General features: G+C 40.1%; 1 protein-coding gene across 1 annotated transcript in view; it reads left to right on the top strand.

The window, feature by feature from the left end:
* Nucleotides 1-383: 383 nt before the first annotated feature.
* Nucleotides 384-27,934, top strand: part of LOC104275388 (lysine-specific demethylase 4C-like) — a gene marked incomplete at its 3' end in the record, with an annotated part of 35,258 nt that continues 7,707 nt past the window's right edge. The window contains exons 1-4 of the mRNA XM_009871323.1: nucleotides 384-556; nucleotides 10,763-10,938; nucleotides 14,839-14,953; nucleotides 24,874-25,067. Of these exons, the coding sequence (XP_009869625.1) occupies nucleotides 413-556; nucleotides 10,763-10,938; nucleotides 14,839-14,953; nucleotides 24,874-25,067 (629 nt within the window). The remainder of the gene's footprint in view (nucleotides 557-10,762; nucleotides 10,939-14,838; nucleotides 14,954-24,873; nucleotides 25,068-27,934) is intronic.

The raw sequence follows: 27,934 nt of genomic DNA, 5'->3' as shown, positions 1-27,934 counted from the left end.
GAGAATAGTGACTTTTTATCACATGTGTAGCTTTTTTACTCTAGATTGTGCTTGTGTAACATACCTCTAGACAGAGAAGTGCAGCAGTCTGCAGATGGGTCAACACAGGAAGATTCTAGTATGATGTTAAAGGTTAACATGAGAAAACATGCCACAAAACCAGAGGTGTGAATAGGACTAAATGTTACTCATGTGGGTGTTCATGCTTGGTAAAGGCTGAGTATTGTTAAAGGAGATAAAAATAAGCATTTGGTTTGTGCTTTTTGATACTTCTTTTGGGCAGAAGATTTTTGAAGATTTTTTTTCCTGCTGGAAATATGTGTCAAAACTCAGAGTTTATATCACAGACTGTTCTCTTCAGAGTATGTTATTTTTTTTTTTTTTCTTAAAGCTGGATTGAAAGTGAACCACAATGGCTGCTGTCATCTCAGATAGTCCTCCAAACCCAAGCTGCAAAATCATGACCTTTAGGCCTTCGATGGATGAATTCAGGGAGTTCAACAAATACTTAGCGTACATGGAATCTCAAGGTGCTCATAGGGCTGGAGTTGCAAAGGTAAACGTCTTTAATGTAGAAAGGAAATTGTTCCTAATACCTGTTTTGCCACTTTTTGTCTATTTTGCTGATTGCAAAACTGACCTTTTTCGGAATTATTTTCTGTAAATAGATACTGATCTTTTGCTGTTTTAAGTAAGACCTTTTTGGTATCTCTGTTTCATGCACACTAGTGAAGATGTATGCTGTTTTCTCTTTAACAGTCAGTTTTCATGTTTACAAGAGCATAAGAGCATCTCTTAAGGCAGATTAAAACTAGTTTTTGGCAAAGCAGAACAAGATAGGGAATTCACAGTATAAATTGTAAAGTCCGGATTTACCAGATGTTGGACTTTGTCTTTTAGGGTTGTGTATAACTTTATGGAGCAAATAATCCCACTTAACGGTCAATGGGTGTATGCATGAAGAAAGGGGGGAGATACTGTTTGAAAAGAATTATTAATAGTGACGGTGTTATCTATTTGTTAAGGAGAATTGAGGTTACTTTGTATTGATCTTGGAATAATGGTATATCTAGGATCTTGCAGCAGGTGCTAGTCCCCTAACAGAGAATGATTTTTGGAGTTTAAGTCTGGTGTAATTCAGTGTTACATCGTATAAGTATTTTTACTGTATCTGTTTTGCCGCTTTTCAAACCAGCAGGACACATTGCAAGTCTAGAAATCCTAGCTTGGTTATTTTAAGTAGTCGGTGGGAATATCTGTCTTCATCATTGTGTTTTTAAGCTAATGTTGCAAAGTTGAGACATTTAAAAATTGAGAGAAAAGTAGCAAACCCAGCAATTCTTGATTTCTCTTTGCCCGGTTCCTTCTCTCTGCTTCCTGTAAAACAAAGTAAAACCAAGCCCCTCACACTTGAAAACTTTTAAATTATTTGCTTTCTGATTTCTGAGTGTAGAGTACATGAGGGCATATTTTCAAACTCTTCACTACAAAAAAAAGAATGTGAAACAGTTTTGCTTTTATTGTATAGTTTATACTTCCTGTAATACTGCTGTCATCTTCGTATCCTAACTTCTAGTGTCGCTCTACTCTGTTGTGAACTCTTTAAGGAGATTTCTTTGTGAGTATTCTGGATGGACATAATTCTCTGCAGTAACCAACCATGAGATTAAGTCTTGCATATATGAAATGTATATGAGCTAAATATTTGCTTATTACTGGAAGGCAAATATGACGTAATATCAGTAAAGTATACTAATGCTGTCATTTTAAGAAGTGGCACTTAATGTGTAAACTTTGTTTCTCGTGAACTTTGTTTTGGAATTGAAACACCTTAAAGGAACATTGTAATGGGCTAAAGTAGTAATTATCTTTTTTAGTTTAGGCACATGAATATGTGAAGCGATTTTTCTAAAATACCAAATACAACAGTGATTCTGTCAGGTGTTTCAGTATTTTAAAGGGTGTAATGCCCATGTTGGCTGTGGAATTGAAGCAGATGTGTACAATTTACTTTAATGCTAACCTAGTCAAGAGTCAATCTGTAAAATGAACAGGTGTTAGGGTCTGGTCTTTCCTTCTTCACCACGGTGTAATGCTGAAAGATGTAGAAAAAAAAATTAGTAGGGAGTCCATTCTAATAATTTAAGTGACAATCAGAGTACTTCATAAATAAGACAGCTTTCAGGATTAGTTTGAGAAATGGCTAGTAACATTTCAGATGTATATCCTTAATGAGTGTTTAACCTGTATCAACTTTTAAATTTGCAAGCAACACTTTACTTTTTTTTTTTTTAAAAAGTGTAATTAAATACAAATTGAAACCACTTTCTTTTCTGATGAGATCATGAGCTACTTCATTAAGGATGAATCTTTCAGTGTTTTTGCCATTATCAAAGTATATCTATTTATTTTGTAGTTTTATCTGGACTATAGAATTTTTTTCAAAAAAGGAAGTGATACTTTTTTTCTAATTCTTTCATAAACATAATGTCTCGATAAGACAGTTATTCAATCTCATCATTGTCAGTTAGTAAGGATGGAAAAATCTGGTTACAGATAACTTTTGTCAAATTGTACACAGACATGCAAATAAAACCCTGGAAATTAGTGGAGTCTTACAAGTAATTTCAAGAAAAAAATGTTCCTAATAATAGACCTGAAAAAAAAAATTAGGGTAGTAGATAAACAACATTAAACCATTTCCAGAACAGATAATATACTGTGGCATCCCTGAAGCAAATTGGCTAAAAAAGTTCCACTAGGCTTTTGAAAGTCTGGAATAAGCTTTAGGCCTAGATAGTGTATTTTAGTCTTACTGTTACAGAGGATCCTATACTTAAAAAGGAAAATGAGGGATGAAAGCAATAGAACAAATGGAAAACAGGCCACAGTGATAGATTAATTCCTCTTTAATTGAGTAAGAAGTGTTTTCAAAACTCGCACTGCATTTATATCGAGTGGAGTAGTTGAATTAATTTGGAATTGTGTTGGCAAGTAGACATCAAATATAGAACAAGGATATAACCGGTATATGAAAGTTTTTAACAGAAATTTATACGTTTATAGCACTCTGTTGCGAGTTAGGACTGGGCTGGCCACTAAATTCTGACAGACACTCTCTAACGTCCCCTCCCTCCCAAAAACAGGAAGGAAAAAAGAATGAGACAGAGACACTGACAGATTGGAAAAAAGAAAACTAACACAGTTTAATGAATAAGGAAATAATAAAAAGTGAACTGTATGTGCATACATATATATAGAAAACCCATATCGAACCTGACTTTCACACCCCACCTCCTAACCCCCTTCCAACAGCAGTCACCACTGTGCTGCAGAGCAGGCGGCACCAGGGAAGCCTCAGGCTCAGCGGCAGAGGGGAGCTGGATTCAGGAACTTGGGATCGGCCGTCTGTTGCAGAAGAGACAAAAGAGAGAACTAAATCCTCGTGATCCCTCAGCTTTATACTGAATATGACATGTATGGAATGGAATACTCTTGTTGGTCACCTGTCCTGTCTGTAATTCACGAGAGGTGCAACCTTTTACTCTCTTGTGACTCCTTTTACTTCCCAGCACCCCCAGTGTGGCACACAGGAGCCAGCAGTGGCCTTGGTCACTACAGGAGTAAGTATCAGCAAGAGCCTTTTTGCATCCCAGTCCCAGGCAGTGACTGCAAACATCAGGTGTTATCGCTGCCAGTAGCAGATGCTGTCTGCAAAAACATGCTGCTGGCTTCGGAAGGTGCAACCTCTTAGAAGAGACTAAACTGAGAAGCAAAAATCACTGAACAGATCTGATTCTGTTTAGCTCAAACCTGGACATCGTACCCCTTATTCCATACCATTTACATCATATTCATCATGAGCTTGTGATCTGCCTCTCTGTAAAAGTTCAGTGAGTTCACTGAGTTCAGAGTCATGGGTTCCACCAATCATAGCAGTTTCTCAGGGTGGGAAAGTTCGTGTGAGATTCATTACAGTTCATGTCCATAGGTTGTAAGTTCACTTCGAGGAAGTTACTGGGCATCACTCAGTGACGTCAGCTCTGGTCATCACTAGTATATTATCCTGAAAGACACTTATTGAACACTGTTAGTGTTATTTAGCAACATCATGCAGTTTTAAATCAAGTATTCTCACCCAGAGTTAAATTCCCTTGAGGCACAAATTGGACTTCACCATCTTTCGTCATCACCCACCAAGTAGTTCCAGGTCCTTGAGCGAAAGCAATCCCATGAGTGGATTTGCCTTTGCCCAAAACAGGAAATACCCAGACAGTTTTCCCCAACAAATTCTTTTCATATACCACAGGGACTTTATCTCCTTCTACTGTATGTAAAGCATCTGAATGAGCAGGACCAGCACGATTGATGGATCCTCTGGTGTTAATTAACCAGGTGGCTTGTGCTAAATGCATGTCTTGGGGCTCTGAGATTTCAAACCTCAGTTGTACTAATGTGCAGCCTTCATGGAGAAGACTTAGTGGCATAACTAAGACATTCCTGTGTAAAACTTAATATATATCATTCTAAATAATAGACTGTTAATATGATTTGCATGTTTGGTAGATAGGTAGATAGATGAGAAAACCTTTCCTTAGGTTTTTCCTTTTTTATATTTTGAACATTGAACAGCTTGGCTGAGGAATTCTATCTGAGCCGCCTCCATGGAATGAACCTAACTTGCTTGACTTTAAGGAGGTTATTTTTACTAAAAGGAATATCAAGAGACTTCATTGGGGACAGGTGGTAAAACAGTGGTAAAAACTCTGAGACCTAGTCATTATTTCCCACTCTGACACTGCCTAATTGTGTGTCGCTTTGGACATGGCATTTTAACATCTCCAGTCCTTGGCCTGAGCTTTGTTAGACAATACAAATTCTTTGAGGCGGGGACTTTTATTTTTATTTTATTTTAAAATGATACTTAGTCTACCAGTCTCCACAGAATTCACTTCTCTAACCAGTACTTTACAACAATATTAAGCATGCTCCAGTTAACTTGAAGGGAATCTTTTGAACCTGTGTTCACAAAAATATTTTTATTGCTTAAAACACACTGACCTTGAATTAAATAAGATAATGCAAATCTTGCTATTCAGTATTCATATATTTGAGCCAGATGCACAAGTTCATGCTTAATAATCACGAAAATGGAAATCTCTGTGCACATACTAGATTTCTATGCATATATTCTGAATGCATGACTTCTCTGCTTGCAAACCAACTTTTCGTGTTTGGTTGATATATTTTCTGCATATAATTTAAGATTTATATGAAAGAAATAAATAGGAATCACAAGATTATTTGATTATTTTTTCTCTATAAGCAAAACCACTGAAACTTGCTAAGAAGTCCCAATGTAACTGAAGTCCTGTGAAAGCTGAGAGGGTAAAAAGGTCACAAGTGGTGTTCCCCAGGGCTCATGACTGGGACCAGTTCTGTTTAGTATCTTTATCAATGATCTAGACGAGGGGATCAAGTGCACCCTCAGTAAGTTTGCACGTGATCTGAAGATGGGCAGGAGTGTTGATGTGCTGGATGATAGGAAGGCTCCACAGAGAAGCTGAACAGGCTGGCCAAGGCCAGTTGTATGAGGTTGGCCTGGTGGGATTTTGGTGGCGGCAGGGGGAAACTGCAGGGTGGCTTCTGCAAGAACCTGCTAGAAGCTTCCCAAGTTTGATAGAGCCAATGCCAGCCGGCTCCAAAGAGGGACCCACTGCTGGCCAAAGCTGAGCCTATCAATAAGGTGATAGGAGAGGAACGTCTCTGTGAAAACATGTTTAAGGATGGAGAGTAAAGAACTGCACCACAACAGCTGACACAGAGATGGAGGAGTGAAGAGACCAAGGTCAGTGAAGAAAGAGCCAGGGGTGGAGGATGTGCTCCAGGCACTGAACCAGAGTCCCCTGGGTTTTGGTGAAGTCCATGGTGAAGCGGGTTGTGCCCCTGGAGCCCGTGAGCGGGGTGTAGATGTCCACTGTGGGGCAGAGGACCCCACGCCGTGTGGGTGGATGCCTGAAGGGGGCTGCAGCCCGTGGGAAGCCTGCATCGGAGCAGGTCTCTGCCAGAACCTGTAGCCCGTGGAGGAGTGAATGCCCACACTGGAGCAGGTTGGCTGGTGGGACTTTTGTGACACTGTGGGGGACTCAACGCTGGAGCAGTTTCCCCTGAAGGATGGCACCTCAGACTCACGAGGGGTGGGTTGCCCGTCGTGAGGTGTCTCATGTTGGGCAGTTTGTGACGAATTGCCCTTCGTGGGACGACTCACGTTGGAGAAGAGAGCGTGAAGCTTGTCTCCCCTGAGAGGGACCCCACAATGGCCCTGGGGAAGTGAGAAGAGTCCTCCTCTGGAGCGAAGAAGCGGTGGAACCAACATCCAATGAACTGACTGTAACCCCAGTTCCCTGTCCCCCTGCGCTGCTCAGGGGGAGCAGGTGGAGAAACTGGGATTGATGTTAAGCCCAGGAAGAAGGGAGGGATGAGGGGGAAGGTATTTTGCTTTTAATATCTGTTTACTTTTTTTTATTTCTCATTACTCCTCTCTGATTTGTTCTCATAATAAATGTAATTAATTTCCCCCAAATCAAGTCTGTTTTGCCTGGGACGATTAATGAGAGTGATCTCCCTGTCCTTATCTCAAACCTTGAACCCTTTGAAGTATTTTCTTCCCCAGTCGAGTGGAGAAGGAGGGATGAGAGAGCGGCTGTTTGGGTACCTGGCTGCAGGCCAGGGTCAAACCATGACAGAGGTTCAACAAGGCCATGTGCTGGGTCCTGCCATTGGCTCCTTGCAGTACCCAGCAGTGCCAGAGGTGTGGGCAGAGCCGCTGGAAAGTGCTCAGTCGGGAAGGCTCTGGGGGGTGCTGGTGGGCAGCCGGCTGCACATGAGCCAGCAGTGTGCCCAAGTGGCCAAGGAAGCCAACGGCATCCTGCCTGCCTCAGCAGTAGCATGGCCGGCATTGTCCCCCTACACTTGGCACTGGTGAGGCCACACCTCAAACTATGTTTTGGACCCCTCACTGCAAGAAAGACACTGAGGTGCTAAAGTTTGTCCAGAGAAGAGCAACAAGGCTAGGGAAGCATCTTGAATGGCTGAGGGCACTGGGATTGTTGAGCCTGGTGAAAAGGAGGCTGAGAGGGGACGTTACTAGTCTCTATAGCTACATGACAGGAGATTATAGTGAGGTGGGAGTCAGTCTCTTCTCCCAAGTAACAAGAGAAACTGACCTCAGGTTGCACCGGATGAGGTTTAGATTAGACATTACAAAACATTTCCATATAGAAAGGGTTGTCAAGCTCTGGCACAGTCTGCCCATCGCAGTGGTGGAGTCACTGTCATCCCTGGAGGTCTTCTTAAAAGATGTGTAGAAGTGGTGCTTAGGAACATGGTTTGGTGGTGGACTTTGCATTGCTAGGTTAATGGTTGGACTTGATCTTAAAAGTCCTTTCTAACCTAAGTGATTCCATGAAAAGAGGGAGCTGCATCTGTGTAAAAACCTCCTAAAACTTCCTCATTATGTTTAAAAGCATTGCATATGGAGATATGTTACTATCTGATACCTTTTCTTCAAGTTGATGTTTCTGTTATGGTGTGTGCTTGCTAGCATGAGTAGTCTGGATCAGATGTCTTTGAGAGATCGACTAGCTGAGTGCAGTAGCATTACAATTTTTCCATTTATGGTAGCTTTTCAAAACTACAAGCGATCTCAGGATCTGTCTGTAGTAGTTTTTAGAATTTTTTTTCTCAGAGTGATGGAATTGCAAAATCTGTAATGGACAATATTGCATGGAATCCTGAAATGCTTGTTAGAGGAACAACCTAGCTAGCCAAGCGTAGAGGCTACCTCTAAGTTGTGAATTAATGTCATGGTGTGAGCCAGCTGCCTGGGCTGACAAACAAAGAACCATGTGGCCACTTGCTCACTCCTTTCACCACCCCCATCCACTTGGGGTTGGATAGGGAGGAAATTCAAATAAAAAGGCTCAAGGATTGAGATTAGGACAGGGAGGGTTCAGTCACCGCTTCATGGTCACAGGCAAAAGACAGAGGCTTGAGGAGAAAACATAAATTTAATTTACCACCCTCCATTATTGACTAGATCTGAGTAGGATAGTGAGAGGAATAGATAAATGAATACAACCTGATCTTAAATACACTTCCCATCCCTCGATTTTTCCTGGCTGTCATGGGTTAGGGCTGGGCCAGCCACTAAACGTTGACAGATGCTATCTAACCCGCTCTCCCTCCCCAAAACAGGAAGGAAAAAGAGAATGAGGCAGAGAGTTATGAATCGAAAAAAAAAAAATAAATTAAAACAGCTTTAATGAATAAGGACATAATAAAAATAGTGAACTATATACATATATACAAAACCCATACTGAACTTGACTTTCCTGCCCACCTACCCTGATAGCAATCACCACTGATGCTGTAGAGCAGGTGGCTCTGGGGAAACCCCAGACTCAGCAGCAGAGGGGAGCTGGATACAGGAGCTGGATTTAGGAACTCAGGATCAGGATCAAAGGCAGAAAATTGGATAGAGTCCTCGCTGGTCGTCAGCCATTGCAGAAGAGACAAAAGAGAGAACTAAACCCTCGTGATCCCTCAGCTTTATACTGAATATGAAGTGTATGGGTTGGAATACTCTTGTTGGTCACTTGTCCTGTCTATTCCTCACTGGAGGTGCAAACTTACACTTCCTTGTGACCCCTTTTACTTCCTGGCACCCCCAGCATGGCACACAAAAGCCAGCAGTGGCCTTGGTCGCTAAAGGAATAGGTATAACAAGAGCCTTTCTGCATACTGATCTCATGCAGTATCGGTAAACATTAGGTGTTACCACTTCTAGTAGCGGACACTGCAAAAACATGCTGCTGACTTCAGAAGGTGCAGCCTCTTAGAAGATACTGAGCTGAGAAGAAAAAATTGCTGAACAGAATTGGTTCTGTTTAGCTCAGACCAGGACACCAGTTACCTCCTATCCACCCATCAGAGCAGAGTGTGGAGGTTGCAGTCCATTTGGACATCACTCATTGTCCATGGCTGTTCTTCCTTCTTGAGGAGGAATGCTCCTCATGGCCTTCCCCTGCTGCCACATGCTGTCCATCTCGTGGAAGGCAAACCTCTCTATGTGTTTGTCCCACCAGTGTGGGATTCTTCTTGGAGCCGCAGGTTCCTTTTGGGTGCATCCTCTGCTTCTGCGCAGTCTCTCTACCCCCTGGCATGGGGTTCTCCACATGCTGCTGCATCTTGGATGTTCTTGGTGCCGTTGATTCCCTTGACTTGCAAACAATCCTGTCCCTGCCATTTCACTCACCATGAGGCTCCAGGGAGACACTCTGCTCTGGTGCCTTTCTCCCTCGCTTTTCCTCATGGACCATGTTCCTTTGCTTCCTCTCACCTCTCCCTCTAGCTAACAGAAAAACTCACCAACCCAAAAGACAAGACAGACAGAGATAATGAGACAAAGAGAAAGTGGTCCCATAGATTCCCCTCTTAAATACACTGATTATAGAGGTGCTGATTGGCCTAGCCTTGGCCAGAGCTGGTACCAACTTTTTACCTGGGGCTGAGGGAGGCTCTTGAAATTTTGAAACAGCTATCCCTGCAGCCACACTACCAAAAAAATACTTCAGACTCAAACCCATGGCAATTAATTATTCAAGTAACATAATTTGAATGTGGTAGATGCATGATAACCATCCTACTTTAGTGTATGTTAGTTTAAAAGTTTCCATGCCAATGCTTGAGAAATTTGTCTTGAGCACCACAGAAAAGAATGACTTCAGTGAGTGGACCAAAGAACGTATCATGGAGCCTTTCAGTGAGTAAAGGTTCAAAACCCAAAACAAAAATGTATATTTAAAATGTCTGTTTCTGTTTTTTAACAGAATGTCTGTTGTAATTTCAAAGCTTGAGAGTTTTTTGTTTTCAGATAAAATAGTAGTGTTCAAATGCTGTGGCCTGGTAAAGAACACTGGTACGACTGCAGGTTTCTTTGAAATTCCTAACGACTTTATTATTAACACTTCAGAATCTGCTGAGAAGTTTTTGTTATTTTTTTCAGTTTTTGCCCAGACTCTGGGCAATTCTGTGGTATTTTAAATAAAAGTGTTGACTTTACCATGCTTTAATCTGCACATAGCTTTAATCTTCAGTTAGGAGGTCTAAGTCATAGTATCGTAAATACTAGTATATCTAAATTATTGCAAACTTTTACTATAATGAAGCTGTACCATGCAGTTTTATGGGGAGTAAGTTAAACAGACTCTAAAATCTAATGCCCACTAAAATAGACACATTTTTTTTTATTTTTTCAGTAAGAAAGTTTTTAATCCTGTTTGTATCAAATTATATTGGATAGGGGACTGTCAGTCTTTTGTATGAACCTATGGTTTGGGTTTCTTTTTTAATGGAGGGTAACAATTTTATATCATGGCATATGAAGTGCTTGTATATTATAAGGTTTTCTGCTTATGAAATATATTTTCTGTTATTTTACATGTGTATATTTGTATAATTGCATATGATTGAATTGATGTAGATAGTGAGTTGCTGCTTGTGAATTGAGATAATACTATGCCCATTTTGATTTCTGCATTGTCTGGAGCACTTACATGGCCAGGTAGTTACTGTGAAACAGCTGGTAAGCAAGCCTTCCTTTGGTCGTGTGGGCACACGACTGGTTCTTCAGATTTTTTTGGAATGTTTTGAATTCATATTGCATCTGTTGATGTCCTGTTTTTTATTTCTGAATTTAAAGGTTATCCCACCGAAGGAGTGGAAGCCAAGAAAACACTATGATGATATTGAAGATTTGGTGATTCCAGCTCCAATTCAGCAGATGGTCACTGGCCAGTCAGGGCTCTTCACACAATACAACATTCAGAAAAAGCCAATGACAGTGAAGGAGTTCAAGCAGTTGGCCAACAGTGAAAAGTATGTATATGAGAGAGTCTTGCTTAGAAAAAGCACGAAATGGGAACAAATAAATATTTATCTCTTGGGGTTTTGATTTGCCACTGGTGATTTTATTTTATTTTTTTCTCATGTACTTAGCAGAGATACTCCTGTCTCCTAAATTGTGGAAGCATATCACAATATGAGTCTTGTTTACGTTTATTGTTGAAAGCATCCGGTACCGTGACAGCAAGAAAGCAGCTGTAAAACCAGAGACAATGATGCTTTCTGTCTAGCTTTTTTTTCTTTCTGTTGTAACAAATGCTGACATTAAAAATAATGAGATGATACGGACTTATATCTGAACTTTATTTTGAGTACACATATTATGTTTCTAGGTACTGGACTGTCCTATTATCATGCAATTCTGAAAAAATCTTCAACTTCTTTTATGTCTCACCCAGAAGTTGTTGCATTAGTCTAAGAGAATTCAGCTGTAACTAGTGAATGTCTGTATTTAGGTTAAGGCAAGATGGGTATTAAGGGAAAGGGAAAAAAGTCCGTGAAAGGCTAGGCACTGTGCTAAGAAGTTTCAAATTGGTTGGCATTCCAAGAATCATAGAACCATAAAGGTTGGAAAGGACCTTAAGATCATCAAGCCCTACACCACCCTAACACTAAGCCGTCTCCTGAAGTGCCGCATCCAGCCAGTTTTTAAACACATCCGGGGATGGTGACTCCACCACCTCCCTCGGCAACCCATTCCAGTGCTTCGCCACTCTTTTGGTGGAGAAGTTTTTCCTAATATCCAATCTAAACTTCTCCTGGCGCAACTTGAACCTGTTCCCTCCTGTCCTGTCGCTGTTCACTAGGGAGAAGAGGCCAACACCCATCTCACTACAGCTGCCTTTTAGGTAGTTGTGGAGAGCAATAAGGTCTCCCCTCAGCCTCCTCTTCTCCAGGCTGAACAGCCCCAGCTCCCTCAGCCTCTCTTCATAAGACTTACCCTCTAGTCCCCTAATCATTCTGGTTGCCCTTCTCTGTACCTTCTCCAGCACCTCGATGCCCTTCCTGTACTGTGGAGCCCAGAACTGCACCCAGTGCTCGAGGTGCGGCCTCACCAGTGCCCAGTACAGGGGCACAATCACTGCCCTGGTCCTACTGGTATCCTCCTGATACAGACCAGGATGCCATTGGCCTTCTTGGCCACCTGGGCACACGGCTGGCTCATGTTCCGCTGGCCATCTGTTAACACACCCAGCTCCCTCTCTGCCTGGCAGCTCCCCAGCTGCTCCTCCCCAAGCCTGTAGTGCTGCTGGGAGTCGTGGCCAAGGTGCAGGACCTGGCATTTGGCCTTATTGAATTTCATGCAATTGGCCTTGGCCCAGTGATTGAGCCTGTCCAAGTGACTCTGAAGAGCCTCTCCCCTTCCAGCAGATCAACACTTCCTCCCATTTTTGTGTCATCTGCAAACTTATGGAGGGTGCACTCCATCCCCTCATGCAGGTCATTGATAACGATGTTAAACAGGAGTGGTCCCAGCACTGACCCCTGGGGGACACCACTCATGACCGGCCGCCAGCTGGATATAACTCCATTGACCACAACTCTTTGGACCCGGCCATCCAACTAGTTCCTAATCCAGGCAAGTATAAGCCTATCCAGGCCATGGGCAGCCAGCTTTTCCAGGAGAACGCTGTGGGAGACTGTGCCAAACGCCTTGCTAAAGTCAAGGCAGACAACATCCACACCTTTCCCTTATCCAGTAAGCAGACAGAAGTGATAGAAGAAATTCTTACACATCGTTTTAGCTACATAAAAAGAATAAATTCTACTTCAGTATTTCCTCAAAACTGACTTGAAATAGTTTCTGGAAGGTGAGTCAAAAGATCCTAGAGAAAATGCCTAATTTAATATAATGAAGGAAGGTAACGCTAGCCTAGTTTAAAGGAAAGTTTCTGTCATAAGTTAATTTAAGAAATTAATAGGTAGAAAGAAAAACTTATCAAGATCAGGAAAAACTAGGACATGAAGAGCTTTTAAAGAGGCTGCTCACCAAATGTTCCTTAATATCTGTGCTTTTGCAAAAGTGCAGAACTGGATCTCCTTTTTTCAGTTAAAAAGGGTTGATATGTTTCTGCCCATACATTAATTGTGAGGAATTAAGGTTATTACTTACAATTTTCTTCCTCTGGTAAGTGAGAGTGGAAACCTATTTTGTAGTTTTTAAATTACTTGTTCAGTAACTGAACTGAGAGAATAAAATAATAATATATGGTATCTGATGTAATTTTTTTATTATAGCTGTTCATATATGTTGAAAGTTTACATTTGATTAGCCCATGATAAAATGATAAACACTAATTTATTAAACATGGATGATGTTTTGGACGTGTTTCTGGTTTTCATGCTTTTTACTGGAATTGGTCTGCAACTTCATTTCATAGGTAAAGTTAAGAGCAGTTGGAAGGGCTTCTTATCTAATAGTAGCTGCAGGTCTTTTGAGAAAATGTATCTGTTAACTTCTTATGACACTCTTAATACAGTCTATATTTCCTAAACTATTAAGTAGCTGAGAGTCCCTATTGTCCCACATCCAGGGATGGTGACTCCACCACCTCCCTGCAAAATAATTTTGCTCCTTAGTGAAGAAGACTTCTTTATTTAAGACTCTTTTCTTGGAAAGAGAGAAGGGCCATGAACATCTGAATTAAAACATAGTTGCCTTTATAAGGACTGTGTATGTGCAGTCTGATGCGTTGCACCTTGAACCAAGGTGCTTCTCCACTTTGACCTCTGGGAGGTATGGGCATACCTGCATCCTGTAATCAGGATACTTGTGTTGTGATAACTGTGTTTATGTATCTGTATTACTCAGTACAAAGCAGAAATACAGTCTGATTTCTGGAGCTGTATAATGAGAAAAAATTGAAACAACTCCATTGCTGACAATGCTTTGGTTAAGATATGTTTTGCTAGCTTGCTTTTCTCTCTTCTGTATTATTGCATGATGTAAATGTACATTTCTATTTAATTCTAGTGTATTTGGATTTTTTTCCCCATAGTTCAGATGTAGTAAGTTGGCAGTGCTAATGTCCAGCTTGACTTTTCAGAGTTGCAGTAATGAGGGAGCAAGTTTTCTTTCCTGAACACCTAAGTATCAGAGATCAGAGACCTGACAAAGGATCCTGATGCAAAAGCTATTGATGGATGCTTTCTGTGGTAGTGTACATGGATTATATTCCCACAGGATTTTACATCAGGTTTGGGTAACCTTCCAAAAGTACATACATAGGTATGTGTATGCATATAAAGTGTGGTGGCCTGTGCTGCACTAAAAGAGTGAAAATGCAAAACTCCTCAAATATTTATTTTCACTGTATGGTGGTATTTTTGGTGTGAACTATTTGAAGCATTACACATTTTCTCAAAAGCTTTTTCTGGGGATGGAGAAGAGAAGAAAGTACTAGTTTTGCCACGCGGGGATGCCACGGGCCAGAATTAGTATATTTGAGTTGTTCTGAGACAACTTTCTGCAGGACCTACCTCTGTGTCTTTGCAGAGCTGGTAGTGAAGCAGGAAAATAACAAATAGTTGTCAATTAAGTGACTTTTGCATGTGTGTATTTTTTTATGGAAGAGAAACAAAAGGGAGGGCCCCAGCCTGAGGATAGTCTACAGTGTCCTGTTTAGCTGCTGGCGACTGAAGAAAATGTTGTTTGGGTAGGTGTATAACTTGTTACTGTAGCTGTCAGGTAGGTGGTTACATGCCGTGGTGAATCATGAAACTAAGAATTCAGGACAAGTAATAATTCCTCTATTTTGTGAATTTGAAATAAAGTAACCTCTTAGAATTCAGTTTGAATTCAGAAGCATAGTCCATTATGAAGGCAAATCTCGAAGGACTGTGCTGAACCTTTGCCTACCTCTTCCTCTGCAGATACTGCACTCCAAGATACATAGATTCTGAAGATCTGGAGCGTAAATACTGGAAGAACTTGACTTTTGTGGCACCAATTTATGGAGCAGATATCAATGGAAGCATTTATGATGAAGTATGCATAGCTTTTTTATGAAGTTTATATCTTCCAGCCCTCTTTTAAAGAGTACTATACTTAGAGGATACATTCTTGCTTTGTGACTGAGAATCTGTCTATTTTATGAAATCTTGTGTTACTCGCTTTAAAGACTCCAAGCAAGGCTGAAATTAACTCTACATCTGCAAGAATCAGACAGTTCTGTCCTTAGACAGTAGGATGTTGCTGCTCTTCCTGATCATAAGACTTTTCCTTTCTTCACTTTGAACTCTCCAGAACTTTGAGATAACTTCCTATTTATTTATGTGTCTATTAACGTATCAGTATATGCTATCTGTGTACCTCTATGGAAATATAGTGATATTTTTAAATAACTTAAAAATTAAAAGATGAAATACTTTATTTCTTTCTCTTTCACTGAGAAAGATTGGTAGCTGTACTTCACACATGCTTGGAATGCCTGCAGTTTCCTGGGAATATGTTTACAATTACTGTGTACCTCTGAATTAAAATAGACCAAATGGAAACTTCCTAAGGAAATTAATTTTGCTGATTACTTGCCAAGATTTCCGCATATAAAAAGAGACTCTTAACACTGATCTCATTATCCAAAGAACTGCAGAATAACTGTTGATATCAATTAGGCTATGTAAGCAGCAGTAGGAGCTAGATTTTGAGGGATTATTCAAGTGATGAGACCAACAGAAGATACAGTAGCATTTCCAGAAAGATTTAAGGATTTAAACAATACAGGGCAAACTTCTCTCCCAAAGAATCTACCATGTGTGGAGTTCTTGAGTATTTCATTTTCTATGAAACAGCCTTCTCTAATCACTCAGGAAAAAAAAACAACATAGAATTTCCTGTGGCAGATGGTCTGAGGCTCTGCTAATGTCTCATATTTCTTCACAGAAGACAAATTACTTGAAAGCTCTGACCAAAGATAAATACAGTCAGTCAAGATGGCTTAAGGCAATTCAATTTTTGTAGTAGGGTATGTGATCTTTGAAAGATAGCTGTAAATGTCCAGTGGTCTGTTGTTTAGAGAAAGCAGAAAGTCCAAATTCTATTGTGTGTCCAATATTTTGGTGAAGAGATGTTCTAGATGGCTATTTCTTTGTGGAGACAAAAGTGGGCAACAGATAGAAGTGGTTTTATCAAGAAACACTTGCCCTTTTTATTTTTCTTGTCTTTTTTTTTATTTTAATGTTAGCAGATAATGCTTTCTGGCATAGCTTTTAAAAAAATGTGCACTTTGTTTTGATTGTATTTTCCTTGTTCTTGAGTATCTTAAGGTTGCTTTTGTGTGGGCCACATTTCCAAAGAAAAGAGAATGACTAGTCAGTGCTGACTGGTCAAAGAAAGCTCAGAGATTTCATTCTCATGGAATTGTGCTCTCCTTAGATTGGGAGGCTGAGGAAGGGAGGTCAAAAAGCAAAGGGCAAAGTGAGAGGAGCAGCATTGAGGAATTCTGACTCAGGTGGTAGGTGTGAGGAAAAGACACAAAGAGAGCACTGAAAGGTGCAGGGAGTGAGGAATAAAGGAGTGTGGAAGAAAACAGTAACAGGTATTAAAAAATAGCTTAGGGGCTATGATTAAACAGGTATTATTTAAAAATAACCAATTAACAGAAGAGAAATGCTAGTGCAAGGAATAGACCCTGAGCAAAGTGTGTGAATGGACTGAGCAGTTAATGTGACAGATGTGTTACGATGTATAGCCCAGTGGGGTTTAGAAGAAAAAAGGGGAGAATCCCTGGTAACCAAATTGTTAGTGAGAAAGTTAATGGATGCCACTGATCAAAATAGTTTCTTTTGGAATATTTTTGCAGAAGTTAGTTTTTGGCCAGCAGATGGTGCACTTGCACAGCTAATATTTTTTTGTGTCTTCGTGCTAAAAAAGGATCTTTGATCTGTTTGAAATTAAAGGTTGTTTTTATGTCTTCATTCGGTTTGCTTCAGGATTGTCATTATTTTGGGAAACAAGATGAATACAAGTAGCTGACAATATACACCAGAAGGAGGATAGTGGGATTAATTTGTCCTAACAGCCTATTTTCTAGAAACAAAGCTCAATTATTACTTTTCATAAAATTATGTGTTAGATGTTCAATTTAGTAGAGAAAGGTAAATATCTGGGAGAATTCCGTGTAGAGGATTACCAGGAAGTGAGTGACAGTACAATGTATATATGTTTTTGGGACATCAGAATTAGTAAGAAATGCTGCTGTGCTGCTAGTGTTTATTCATTAGTTTAAAAGCTTCCAAACTACGTTTTCTTTTCCACATGTTGTTCAATTTTAAATTGAGACATCTGTATCTGAAGCATGGTGAAGCCTTACTTTCCGCTATTTAGATTTTTTAAGAAGCAGTACCGATAATTGTGGAATCTGGCACCTTGCTGGCAGAGAGATCTCTGTGCTAGAGAGATCACAGATCTTGTAGTATTGTTTGGTTTTCTTGGAGACTGATAATTTCTGAGGGTTTGGAAGATGAGGCAAAATTAAAAAGTCTGTATTACGTGGAACACCAAAAACCCCCATCACCACCAAAAAACCCCACAACCCCTCCCTCCAAACAGAAACAAAATTATAAATGCATACTTTTAAACTTGACTGCTACCAGCAATGATTCAGAGTTTACCCTTGTGATATTTGGATCATTCCAGAATCTCTGGTTTGTGTTTATAATATATTTATGGGTTTTTTTTAGTTTTGAAAACATCTTTGAGTAAGGAATAACCTATGGGAACAAGTGTTATGTAAACTATATAGAGCTCCATAGAAAATAAATTTAAGATAGTTGAACATTTGCCTGAAATATTTTTCTGGCTGTATGCATTTTTTTTGCTGTTAGATTTAGTTACAATGCTTTGCAGGAGAATGACCATGTAGGTGACACAAGAAAAAAGCATTGCACTAAGAAGAGATTATAAGGATCATTATTTATGTTAAACTTAGAAACATCATTGGATATGTTCAAAGTTCTGTCTTTTTGTTGCTATAAGTTCATCTGGAGTTAAGTGAAAATTATTATTTCAGAAAGAATTTATAATGTCAATAATAAAGTACCAGTCTTATTAGTTGTAGTTATTAAACTGATTTGTGAATTTTGAACACCGAAGAGTTGTGATTGTTTAGGAAGTTTAATTGAGAAGTAATTAATTATTTTTTAGTACGTTATTTCTAGAGAGCTGTCTTCCTTATGTACTGGCTGAATGTAATGCCAACTTGACCCAATTAGCCTGTGAAACAGTTGCAAAAAGTTACTCTTTCAGGAATGTGAAGAAAGAGTTATTTAATTTCTGATATCATAACTTTATTACCTTTTTATTAACCTATCTGGCAGTTGTACCTGTGAGTAAATTCAAGAGTTTGGTTCATGTACTTTTTCTGTCCAGTCTCTTTTGTGGTGAACTACCTTTAGACTTTCCACTTCGATTCCACTCCCAGTTAGGAGTCACTGAGGCCAAAAGTAAGTTTTTTCCTTGTTGTATTGAGATACAAGGAGCTCAGATGATTTTTTTTTGCTTCCTGTTGTTTTTCTGTTTTCTTCTTGGTTCGTTTGTTTGGTCTTCGGGTTTTGTTTTTTTCCCCAATTAATTAATTAATTTGAAGTCGTGTTGGCATGGACAAATGGGGAATACTTATGAAATCCGTACGTGGACTGATCTAGCAACTAAGGGCAAGAAAAAATCTTCCTATTTTCAAAGAAGTTCCAAAGAAAAGTGTCTGATTAGATGTTTATAGTGGTGGTTTTTATAAACGACATCTGACTTACGTGCTGTCAGTAACATCTATTACTGAGTAGAGAAAAGCAAGGCTTGGAAGAAGCATGTATAGATGTTGTCTTGCCTCTCTCACCGCTCTACAGCACCTGCCTTGAAGATACCACTTTAACTTTCCTCTTCCTTCTCTTTGTTTATTTCTTCTGATAAGAAAATTCCTTAATGCCTATCTTCTCTAAGTTGTGAGAAGCGTGTTTGACAGGCAATACAAGAGTGATTGATTTGCTGGAGTTTATAGGCTAAGGGTTATTTTTGCTAAATTGTAGGTACATCTTTAATGTAGTATTAACCCTACCAATAGATGTACTCAAATTTTCTGCTGTATCTCTTCACAGAGCAACTAACTTAATTTTAAAGTAGCCCCTTGACCTTATATGTACGCTTTGGATTTGACCATTAAATGAGTTAGGGATGGCATCCAGGTTGTAGCCTAGCCTAAGGATGCAGGAGAACAGCAGGCAGAAGCAATCCAAGAGTTTCTGGAGAGCATCAGCTTCTTGACCAAAAGTGTCTGATGGACTTCTTACTCACAAACAAGGAAGGACTTGTTGCACATGTGAAGGTCAAAAGCAGCCTTAAGTGTAGTGGCAATGAGATGGTGAGATTCAGGATCTTAAGAGGAGGTGTCAAGACAGAAAGCAGAACCATAACCCTGGCTTTCAGGAGAACAGAATGGCCCTTTCAGTGATCTGCTTGGTACAGTCCATGTGGGATAAGGCCCTGAAGGGAAGAAGTGCCCAAGAAGGCTAGTTGGAATTCATCTGCTCTAAGCTCAAGAATGGTCAATCCTAATGAACAGGAAGGAAATCAGGGAAAAATTCCAGGATCTGCGTGGATGAGCAAGGAGCTTCTAAGAGAAATCAAGTATTAACAGCAAACACACTGTAGGTAAAAGCAGAGACATGTAACTTTGGAGGAATATAGAGACACTTAAGTATGCAGAAATGCAACTGGGAATGTCAAAGCATACCTGGAACTGAATCTGAGAAATGTTGAATGTAACAAGGACTCCAATAAGTGTACCCCAGTAATCTTTACTGAGTCCAGTCCTGTTTAACATCTTCACTAATGTTTTGGATGATGGGACGAAGTTTGCAGACAATTCAAAACTAGGAGAATCAACTGGTAAGCCAGCTGGACAATGCCGAGTGACCTTAACAGGGTGGAAAACCAATCTGACACGAACCTCATTTTTACCTAAGCCCAAACAGAACAACTGTTTCTACTTAATTCAATGTGATATTTGTGGATAATACAAAACTGCAAGTATCAGTTGATAAGGCACAAGGCTGTGCTGCCTTTCAAAGGGGCTTTGACAAAACACTGACAGGAACCTCATGGAGCTCACCAAGGGCAAGTGCACACTGCTGCATCTGGCAGGGGCAACTCTAGGCATATGAGGTACCTGGTGGGAGCTGGCAGGCTGGACAGCAGCTTCTCAGAAAACGCCTTTTGGGGGTTTTGGGCAACTCCACGTTAAACGTGAGCAAGCAAGGTGCCAGTGCAGCAAAGGTGGCTAACCTAATGTCCTGGGCCACTTTAGGAGGAATGCTGCCAGCAGCTGAAGGAGGTGATCCTCCCCTTTTGTTCAGCACTGCTGAGGTGACACACCTGGAGTGCTGTGCCCAGTTCTGGGCTCCCCAGTACAAGGGAGACATGGAGTTGCTGGAGGAGGGTCCAGCAAAAGGGCCACTAAGATGAGGAAGGAAGGCTGAGAGAGCTGAGCTGATTCAGCCTGCAGAAGAGAAGGCTCTTCTCTACGTGTATAAACACGTAATGTGATGAAGTGAAGAAGAGGGAGACAGTCTGTTTTTTTAATGGTGCCCAGCAACAAGACAAGTGGCAGTGGGCGCAAACTGAAACACAGGGAATTCCATCGGAACATCAGGAAAAGCTTTTTCACTGGGAGGGTGGTCAAACATGGGAAGATGTAGCTCAGAAAGGTTGCAAGGCCTGTGTCCTTGCAGATACTCAAAGGCTAGCCAGACACAGCACTGTTCAACTTGTTTTAGCTGACCTTCCTTCAGGAGAGGGCTTGGGCTACATGATCTCAAGGGGTCCCCTCCAACTTCTCAGATTCTGTGATCTTATCCTTGTGTGGATGTAAGGAGGACCACCTGCCACATGGCCTTACTGAACCTCATACAGTTGGCCTTGGCCCATTGATCCAGCCTGTCCAGATCCCTTTGTAGAGCCTCCCTACACTCAAGTAGATCAACACTTCTGCCTGCCTTTGTGTCTTCTGCTCACTGAGATCATTGATAAAAATACTAAACTGACTCCAATCCTCAGTCCTGGGGAACACCACTTGCACCCAGCCACCAATAGGGTTGGACTCCTTTCATCACCATTTTTTGAGTTGTCCATTCAGCCATTTTTTTCCTCAGTGAAGAATATGCCCCTCCAAGCTGTGATCAGCCAGTTTCTCCAGGAGGAGAGGAGCAGTGGGAAACTGTCAAAAGCTTCACTTCTCTCGAGGTAGACAACATCCCCAGCCTTTCCATCATGCACTGAGTGCCTCATATAGTCATATGGTAAAACATGGGAAACTTCCTGCTTTTTAAAAAAATTATGAGTCTCTGTCCCCTCATTAAGCTACCCAGTGACAGCTTGTACTTACTGATGGTGGACCCTGGCTGAAAGCCAGGTGCCTACCAAAGCTGCTCTGTCACTTCCCCTCCTCAGCACTCAGCAATCACTCAGCAATTACTGAGATCACTCAGCAATTACTGTCATGGGCAGTACTGTCTCAACTTGGGGAAAAATTAATTTAATTTCTTACTAATCAAATCAGAGAAGGATAACAAGACATAAAACCAGAACCAGAATCTAAAGACACCTTCCTCCCACCTCTCTCTTCTACCCAGCCTGATTTTACTCTTGAATCCTCTACCTACTCCCACCCCAGTGGTGCAGGTATAGGAAATGGGGGCTGCAATCAGTTCATTGGATGTTTTCTCTTGTATCTCCTTCCTCTTCACGGGAAGGACTCCTCACACTTCCCCTGCTGCCGGGTGGGGTCCCTCACATGAGGGATAGTTCTTCATGAATTTCTGCAACATGAGTCCTCACAGGCTACAGTTCTTCACAAACTGCTTGAGTGTGTGTCCTTACCATGGGTCTCCAGGTACTACCAGGATACGGCTTCAGTGTGGGCTTTCCAAGGGTCACAGCCACCTCCAGGCATCCATCTGCTCCAACATGGGATCCTCCATGAGCTGCAGGTGGATATTTACTCTACCATGGATCTCTGTGGGCTACAGGGGAGCAGCCTTCTTCACCATGATCTTCACCACAGGCTGCAGGAGAATCATAGAATCACAGAATGTTAGGGGTTGGAAGGGATCTTGAAAGATCATCTAGTCCACCCCCCTGCCAGAGCAGGATCCCCTAGGGCACGCCAGGCACGCCAGGCAGAAATGCGTCCAGGTGGGTTTTGAAAGTTTGCAGAGGAGGAGACTCCACAACCTCTTGGGGCAGCCTGTTCTGGTGCTCTGTCACCCTCATAGTAACGAACTGTCTCCTCATATTGAGGTGGAACTTCCTATGTTCTAACTGAAACCCATTATTTCTTGTTCTATTGCTGGCCACCACTGTAAAGAGACTATCCCCTTCCTGTGTCTCTTGAATTGGGGAGCCTGAAACTGGACACAGTATTGCAGATGTGGTCTCACCAAGGCAGAGTAGAGGGGGAGGAGAACCTTCCTAGACATGCTGGACACACTTTTCTCAATGCACCCCAGGATCCCTTTGGCCCTCTTGGCCACAAGGGCACATTGCTATCCCATGGACAACTCACTGTCCGCTAGGACTCCAAGGTCTTTCTCCACGGGGCTGCTTTCCAGCAGGATGCCCTATAATCTGTACTGGTGCCTGATGTTATTTCTCCCCAGATGCAGGACTCTGCATTTGTCCTTATTGAACTTCATGAAGTTCATGTATACTGGCTCTCCAGCCTGTCCAGATCCCGTTGGATGGCAGCACAGCTTTCCTGAGTGTCAGCCACCCCTCCCAGTTTCGTATCATCAGCAAACTTGCTGAGGGTGCACTTATCTCCTCATCTAGGTCTTTGATGAAGATATTGAACAAGCTGCTAAGTGAAATAGTCATAGCAGGCAGTCAAAAGTGCTTGTTCAATGAGAAGATTGAACTTTATACACAAGTTGCTATCTTATGTGGAAACATAGAATTGTTAGGTTGGAAAAGACCTTTAATACCGTTGAGTCCAACTGTTAACCTAGTGATGCCAGGTCCACTGCTAGACCATTTCTCCAAGCACCACAGCTACGTGTCTTTAAGTGCTTCCAGGGATGGTGTCTCAAGCACTGCCCTAGGCAGCCTGTTCCAGTGCTCTACAACCCTTTTTGGTAAAGTAATTTTTCCTAGTGTTCAGTGTAAGTTTTGTCTGGTGTAACCTGAGGCCATTTCCTCTTGTCCTATCACTTGTTACCTGGGAGAAGAAACTGACCTCCACCTCCCTATAGTGTCCTGTCAAGTAGCTCTAGGAAGTGATAAGGTCACTCCTCAGCCTCCTTTTTGCCAGGCTCAACAACCCCAGTGCCCTCAGCCACTCCTCACGTGCTCTAGACCCTTCACCAACTTCACTGCCCTTCCCTGGACACGCTCTAGCACCTCAGGGTCTTTCCTGCAGCAAGTGGCCCAGAACTGAACACAGAGTTCGAGGTGCAGCCTCAGAAGTGCCGAGTGCAAGGGGATGATCCCTGCTGTAGCCCTACTTGCCACGCTAATGCTTGATGCAGGCAGGATGCCGTTGGCCTCCTTGGCCGCCTGGGCACACTGATGGCTCTTGTCCAGCCGGCTGCTCACCAGCACCCCTGGGGCCTTTTCCATAAGGCAGCTTTCCAGACACTCTTCACCGAGCCTGCTGTGTTGCCTGGGGTAGTTGTGAGCTGAGGGCAGGATCTGGCACTTGGTATTATTGAATCTCATACAGTTGGCTTCCGCCCATTGATCTAGGTAATTCTTGTTGCATGTGTAGCATACTTGACATAAAACCTTAAAAAGCAGGGAAATTAAAGCTCAATATATTAAATATTGATTACTTCTTGCTTTAACTTGCATTCTTACTTCACTGCCTGCCCAGCTACTGAGTGTCACCATGCCTGTTAGTCAATCAGCTGCATCAGGACTTTAGTTTTCCATCAATTCTTTCCCCAAATTTGAGTAAATTCACTGGAACTACACAGAGTTGTGTGGTGGAGGGTATGCAGCAGGTCATGGTTAAGAGCATGTTTAGGGTATGTCTTCCCAATAAAGAAACTTGCCTGAATTGAGTTTGTAATAGGTTTGATTAAAATTTCTTATTTTTCTGACTGATTGAGCACCAGCTAATGTCTTCCCTGGAGTTGATAGTAATTGCTGTTAAAATGAAATCTTATCTCTTTCTCATCAGTTTTGTATCTCTGATCTTGGTTATACTGGCTCTTACATGCTATGTTATCTGAAATTGTGGTTGCACTTTGTGGATGTATCTGAAATAAAACAAAAACTGCACACGTCTTTCTGAATGGCTTTTAATATACAAATTTTATAGGTAATAATGTAAGGCAACAGCTGAAATCCCATGAAATCAATAGATTTCTTCTGTGACATATTCTTCTGCGGTACATTGTTACTGTTAGAACTACCTGTAGAGGCATGTAATGGTTTTAATTTTTATACTTTTTAAAGAGATGGTAAATTTATGCATGTAGGTTAAGTTTTTAATATAATTTTTCATACTGTGTAGTATTATTTTGTAAGTAATCATGAAACATACATAGGCCCAGTGAAATTTAGTAGCTTTCCTCTATGAACTCATCAAAGATTTGGCCTGCAGCTATTATTTATCTTTTGTATACTGTTTCAATCTGTGTTAGATTTGATATAATGCTTAAGTGTTAAGCAAGTATGAACTTCCTTATGTTCTTTGCTCTGAACATCTCAGATTTAGAACCGGATCTAGCTCGTACTAAAGCCAAGAGAGTTTTTCTTCATGTGACTTCAACTGTCTTCTAAAGTACATACAAATTTGTATTAATATACAGTCTTCTGAAGGGCTAGATCAGGTGTGTAGCTTTTGACTGAGACTATTATATAAAATCGCATTATTTTAGAAATTTTTTAATGCATTTATTACGTATCTTTTTCAGGGTATAGAGGAATGGAACATTGCCCATCTTAATACAATATTGGATGTTGTAGGAGAAGACTGTGGAATTTCAATTGAAGGTGTAAATACACCGTATCTATATTTTGGCATGTGGAAAACAACATTTGCATGGCACACTGAAGACATGGATCTCTACAGTATAAATTATCTCCATTTTGGGGAGCCAAAGTCATGGCAAGTTTAAATTTTTTATGAAAGATGATTTAATTTATCTGTTTATTTCATTTGACTAAAGCAAATGGATGCGGTACTATTGCTTTACAATGATAAGCTTTACTGAAAGGCTAAGATAGTAGGTTTTTTTTGTGTATGTGTGATAGCACTGAGAATGCTATGAAATACATGAGATTTGTGATGTAATTGCATAAATGCATTATTTTATTTTAAAGGAGGAGACCTGTAAGTACATAAGGCTTGTTTGAGTTCAACAGAAAAAAAGACTAATGATTCAATATAAAAAGTTTAGTAAGTCGGGAACCCCAAGACTGAGAAAACTTCTCTAAGATATCTTTGAAATCAATTTCCTTGGTTCAGTTGTATTTGTATTAAACATACTTGTTAGTTTGTATTAAACACACTTTTAATTGCTTTTTTGAATCTGAGCCATAGTTTCTATTGTTAACTCACTAGGCCCATTGGGAGATAAATGTACTTACTAAATGTGGAGCTTCTGCTACCCTTTCTTCACAGTCTTAGATTTTTGATTGACCTGCCTTAATAGAGAGACAACTGGGTTTAATGTTATACATACAGATTGTAGTATACAGGTATCTTAAAGTATATGAGACAAATGTTGTCCTCTTGATAATAAAATCTTATTTTTTTTCAAATTACCTGTGAAGATAACATAAAATCATTAGAAATATATATAAAAGATACATTACGCTTAGCTTGGTTCTCGCAGTTTCCAGTTATTGTAGCTAGTAATTCCATAAAACATTGTTGATTACTTTTATACCCATGCAAAAGACAAAAACCTATGCGAGGTCATGGTTTTAAAATGAGCAAGTGGTGAATTGGTCAGCTGCTGGTTCTTAGGTCATTGCTTTATGTTTACCTGCTTTTCTTGTATAGTGGATCTCTTGCATTTAGGCAGAAAAGGTAAACACTACCTACTGTAGTAATGGAAGTCTATGCTTTGAATTGATTAATTATATTTATTTTTATTTGAAATTGTTGCTTTGATAGAACTAGGCATACTAATTCTTCTAAAGAATAAGAATATCTTTGTTAAAAATGGATGTAAAGACAGGTTATTCAAAAATGTTCTAAGATGGAAGGACAAATACAAGTAAAACAATGTTTATCTAAAAATGATTTTGGATTCTTAGGAATTTTAGAAGTGCTATTTGAAGAAAATTCACTGCATATTGTAAAATTCCAAATAGTAGAAAAATTTACTTAAACCCTGAAGAGCTTAGACAAAAGCCTTTGTAGTATACAAACACTTGTTTATATTTCTGAAAGAACAGAATCATTCAACACTTACCTTTTCATCTTCTCTTGGGAAATGCAGAGCTAAAATTAAGTTGAAACACAGTTAAAGATTTATTTGTTGGTACACATGTGTTTTTTACTGGAGAAATGCTGTTCATACATCAGTAAAATGTATCTTATGGTATTAGTATGTTATTTTTTTTTTCAGAAAATTGGAGGTTGTGCTGAACCTTAGGATACAGATATTACAGATCTTGTCAGCTCCTAAAAAATTTAAACTGACTTGACAAGTGCTTCCCGTGTGAAACCAAATATGCTGGCATGTACAGTAATAATACATGTTTTAAAATTTTTCTGAGTGCACTTGTAGTTCTTCAAGACATCCACATTGGTCTTACGGAAAACTGAAAAATACTTTATTGAGAAGCATGATAGGCAATGTGTTCTCTCTGAATTGTGAGAAGAGAACCTCTTTCACCTGAAGGCTGCAATGAGAACTTGTAGGCAGCAAGTAAATTTGACTGCTGTGGAAGTAATTTTGGAATTTGAATCTTTCTCTAGTGTTTAGGTATAGTTTGACTTTCATTTCTTACGCTCTGTGCAGTTTTGCTTCTGAGTACTACACAAAAGAAGTTCGTAGTTTTATATTATGTATGCTGATTCCTCCATTGACTGCCTTATATGAAACAGGGGAAAAGTGTCTGAAAGCATTTTCAGAATCAAGACTATGACTACTTGTGTCTTTTATGTTATGTATAGGTGTAATACATGTTTGCTTTTTAGATTATTTTTTGCTTTTTTGACTATTTGTGTATGTGTTAGATCAATGGGTGTAATACAGACAATGCTTCATGTTGCATTATAAATTTATAAATAAAAAACCCCTCTGAGATATTTACATTTTGGAAAATAAGTCTGGGCTTATTAAGTATCTGAAAGCAGTGCTTACTCTTTGTGCTGTTTACCTGACTCATGAAAAACAATGTTTTTAGGAATTATTTTGAATTGTTAAAAAGGCAGAAATCTTCTTTAAGAATATTAATAATGAATATTTGAAAGTGTTTATTAAGCAGGCCCAAAGTAACTATTTTCATGACACTGTATATTTCAAATAAGGTAATAATTTTATTAGTTTATTTTTTTTTTTAGAAAAAAAGTAGTAAAGATATGTGGAAAATATATTTAACATTTTACTTTAAAAATTATTACTTTTTAAAATTGTGGGTTTTTTTCACCTTTTATATCTTTTGAATCTGCCAAAATTTTTTACCATGGGCAGCTTTACTTGTTACCTCTTAACTACCATGGCTAGAACCTCTTCTTATGAATTTGCCAGGGTTGAACGTACCGATACTTGTTCATCCTCCTTTATGTTGTGGAAAAACGAGGAAGGATAGATAGTTACACAGTACAGGTTGTGGAAGTCTTTAAAACATAATTTAATGTGAATATTTTCAGATTTTGCTTCCCAGTAGCAGAAGGAATAGTAAATGCAAACTTTAGTGTGAAAACAGAGTAACATATAAAACTTCGGTCTGAGACGGGGAGATAGTTATACTTAAGTTAAAATAGGAGAAGATTAGCCACACTTCTTGTTGAAAATT

This window comes from Apaloderma vittatum, unplaced genomic scaffold, assembly GCF_000703405.1.
Source record: "Apaloderma vittatum isolate BGI_N311 unplaced genomic scaffold, ASM70340v1 scaffold11446, whole genome shotgun sequence".
NCBI classification, from domain to species: domain Eukaryota; kingdom Metazoa; phylum Chordata; class Aves; order Trogoniformes; family Trogonidae; genus Apaloderma; species Apaloderma vittatum.
The sequence above is the reverse complement of the archived record's forward strand: the minus strand, read 5'-3'. Positions and strand labels throughout refer to the sequence as shown.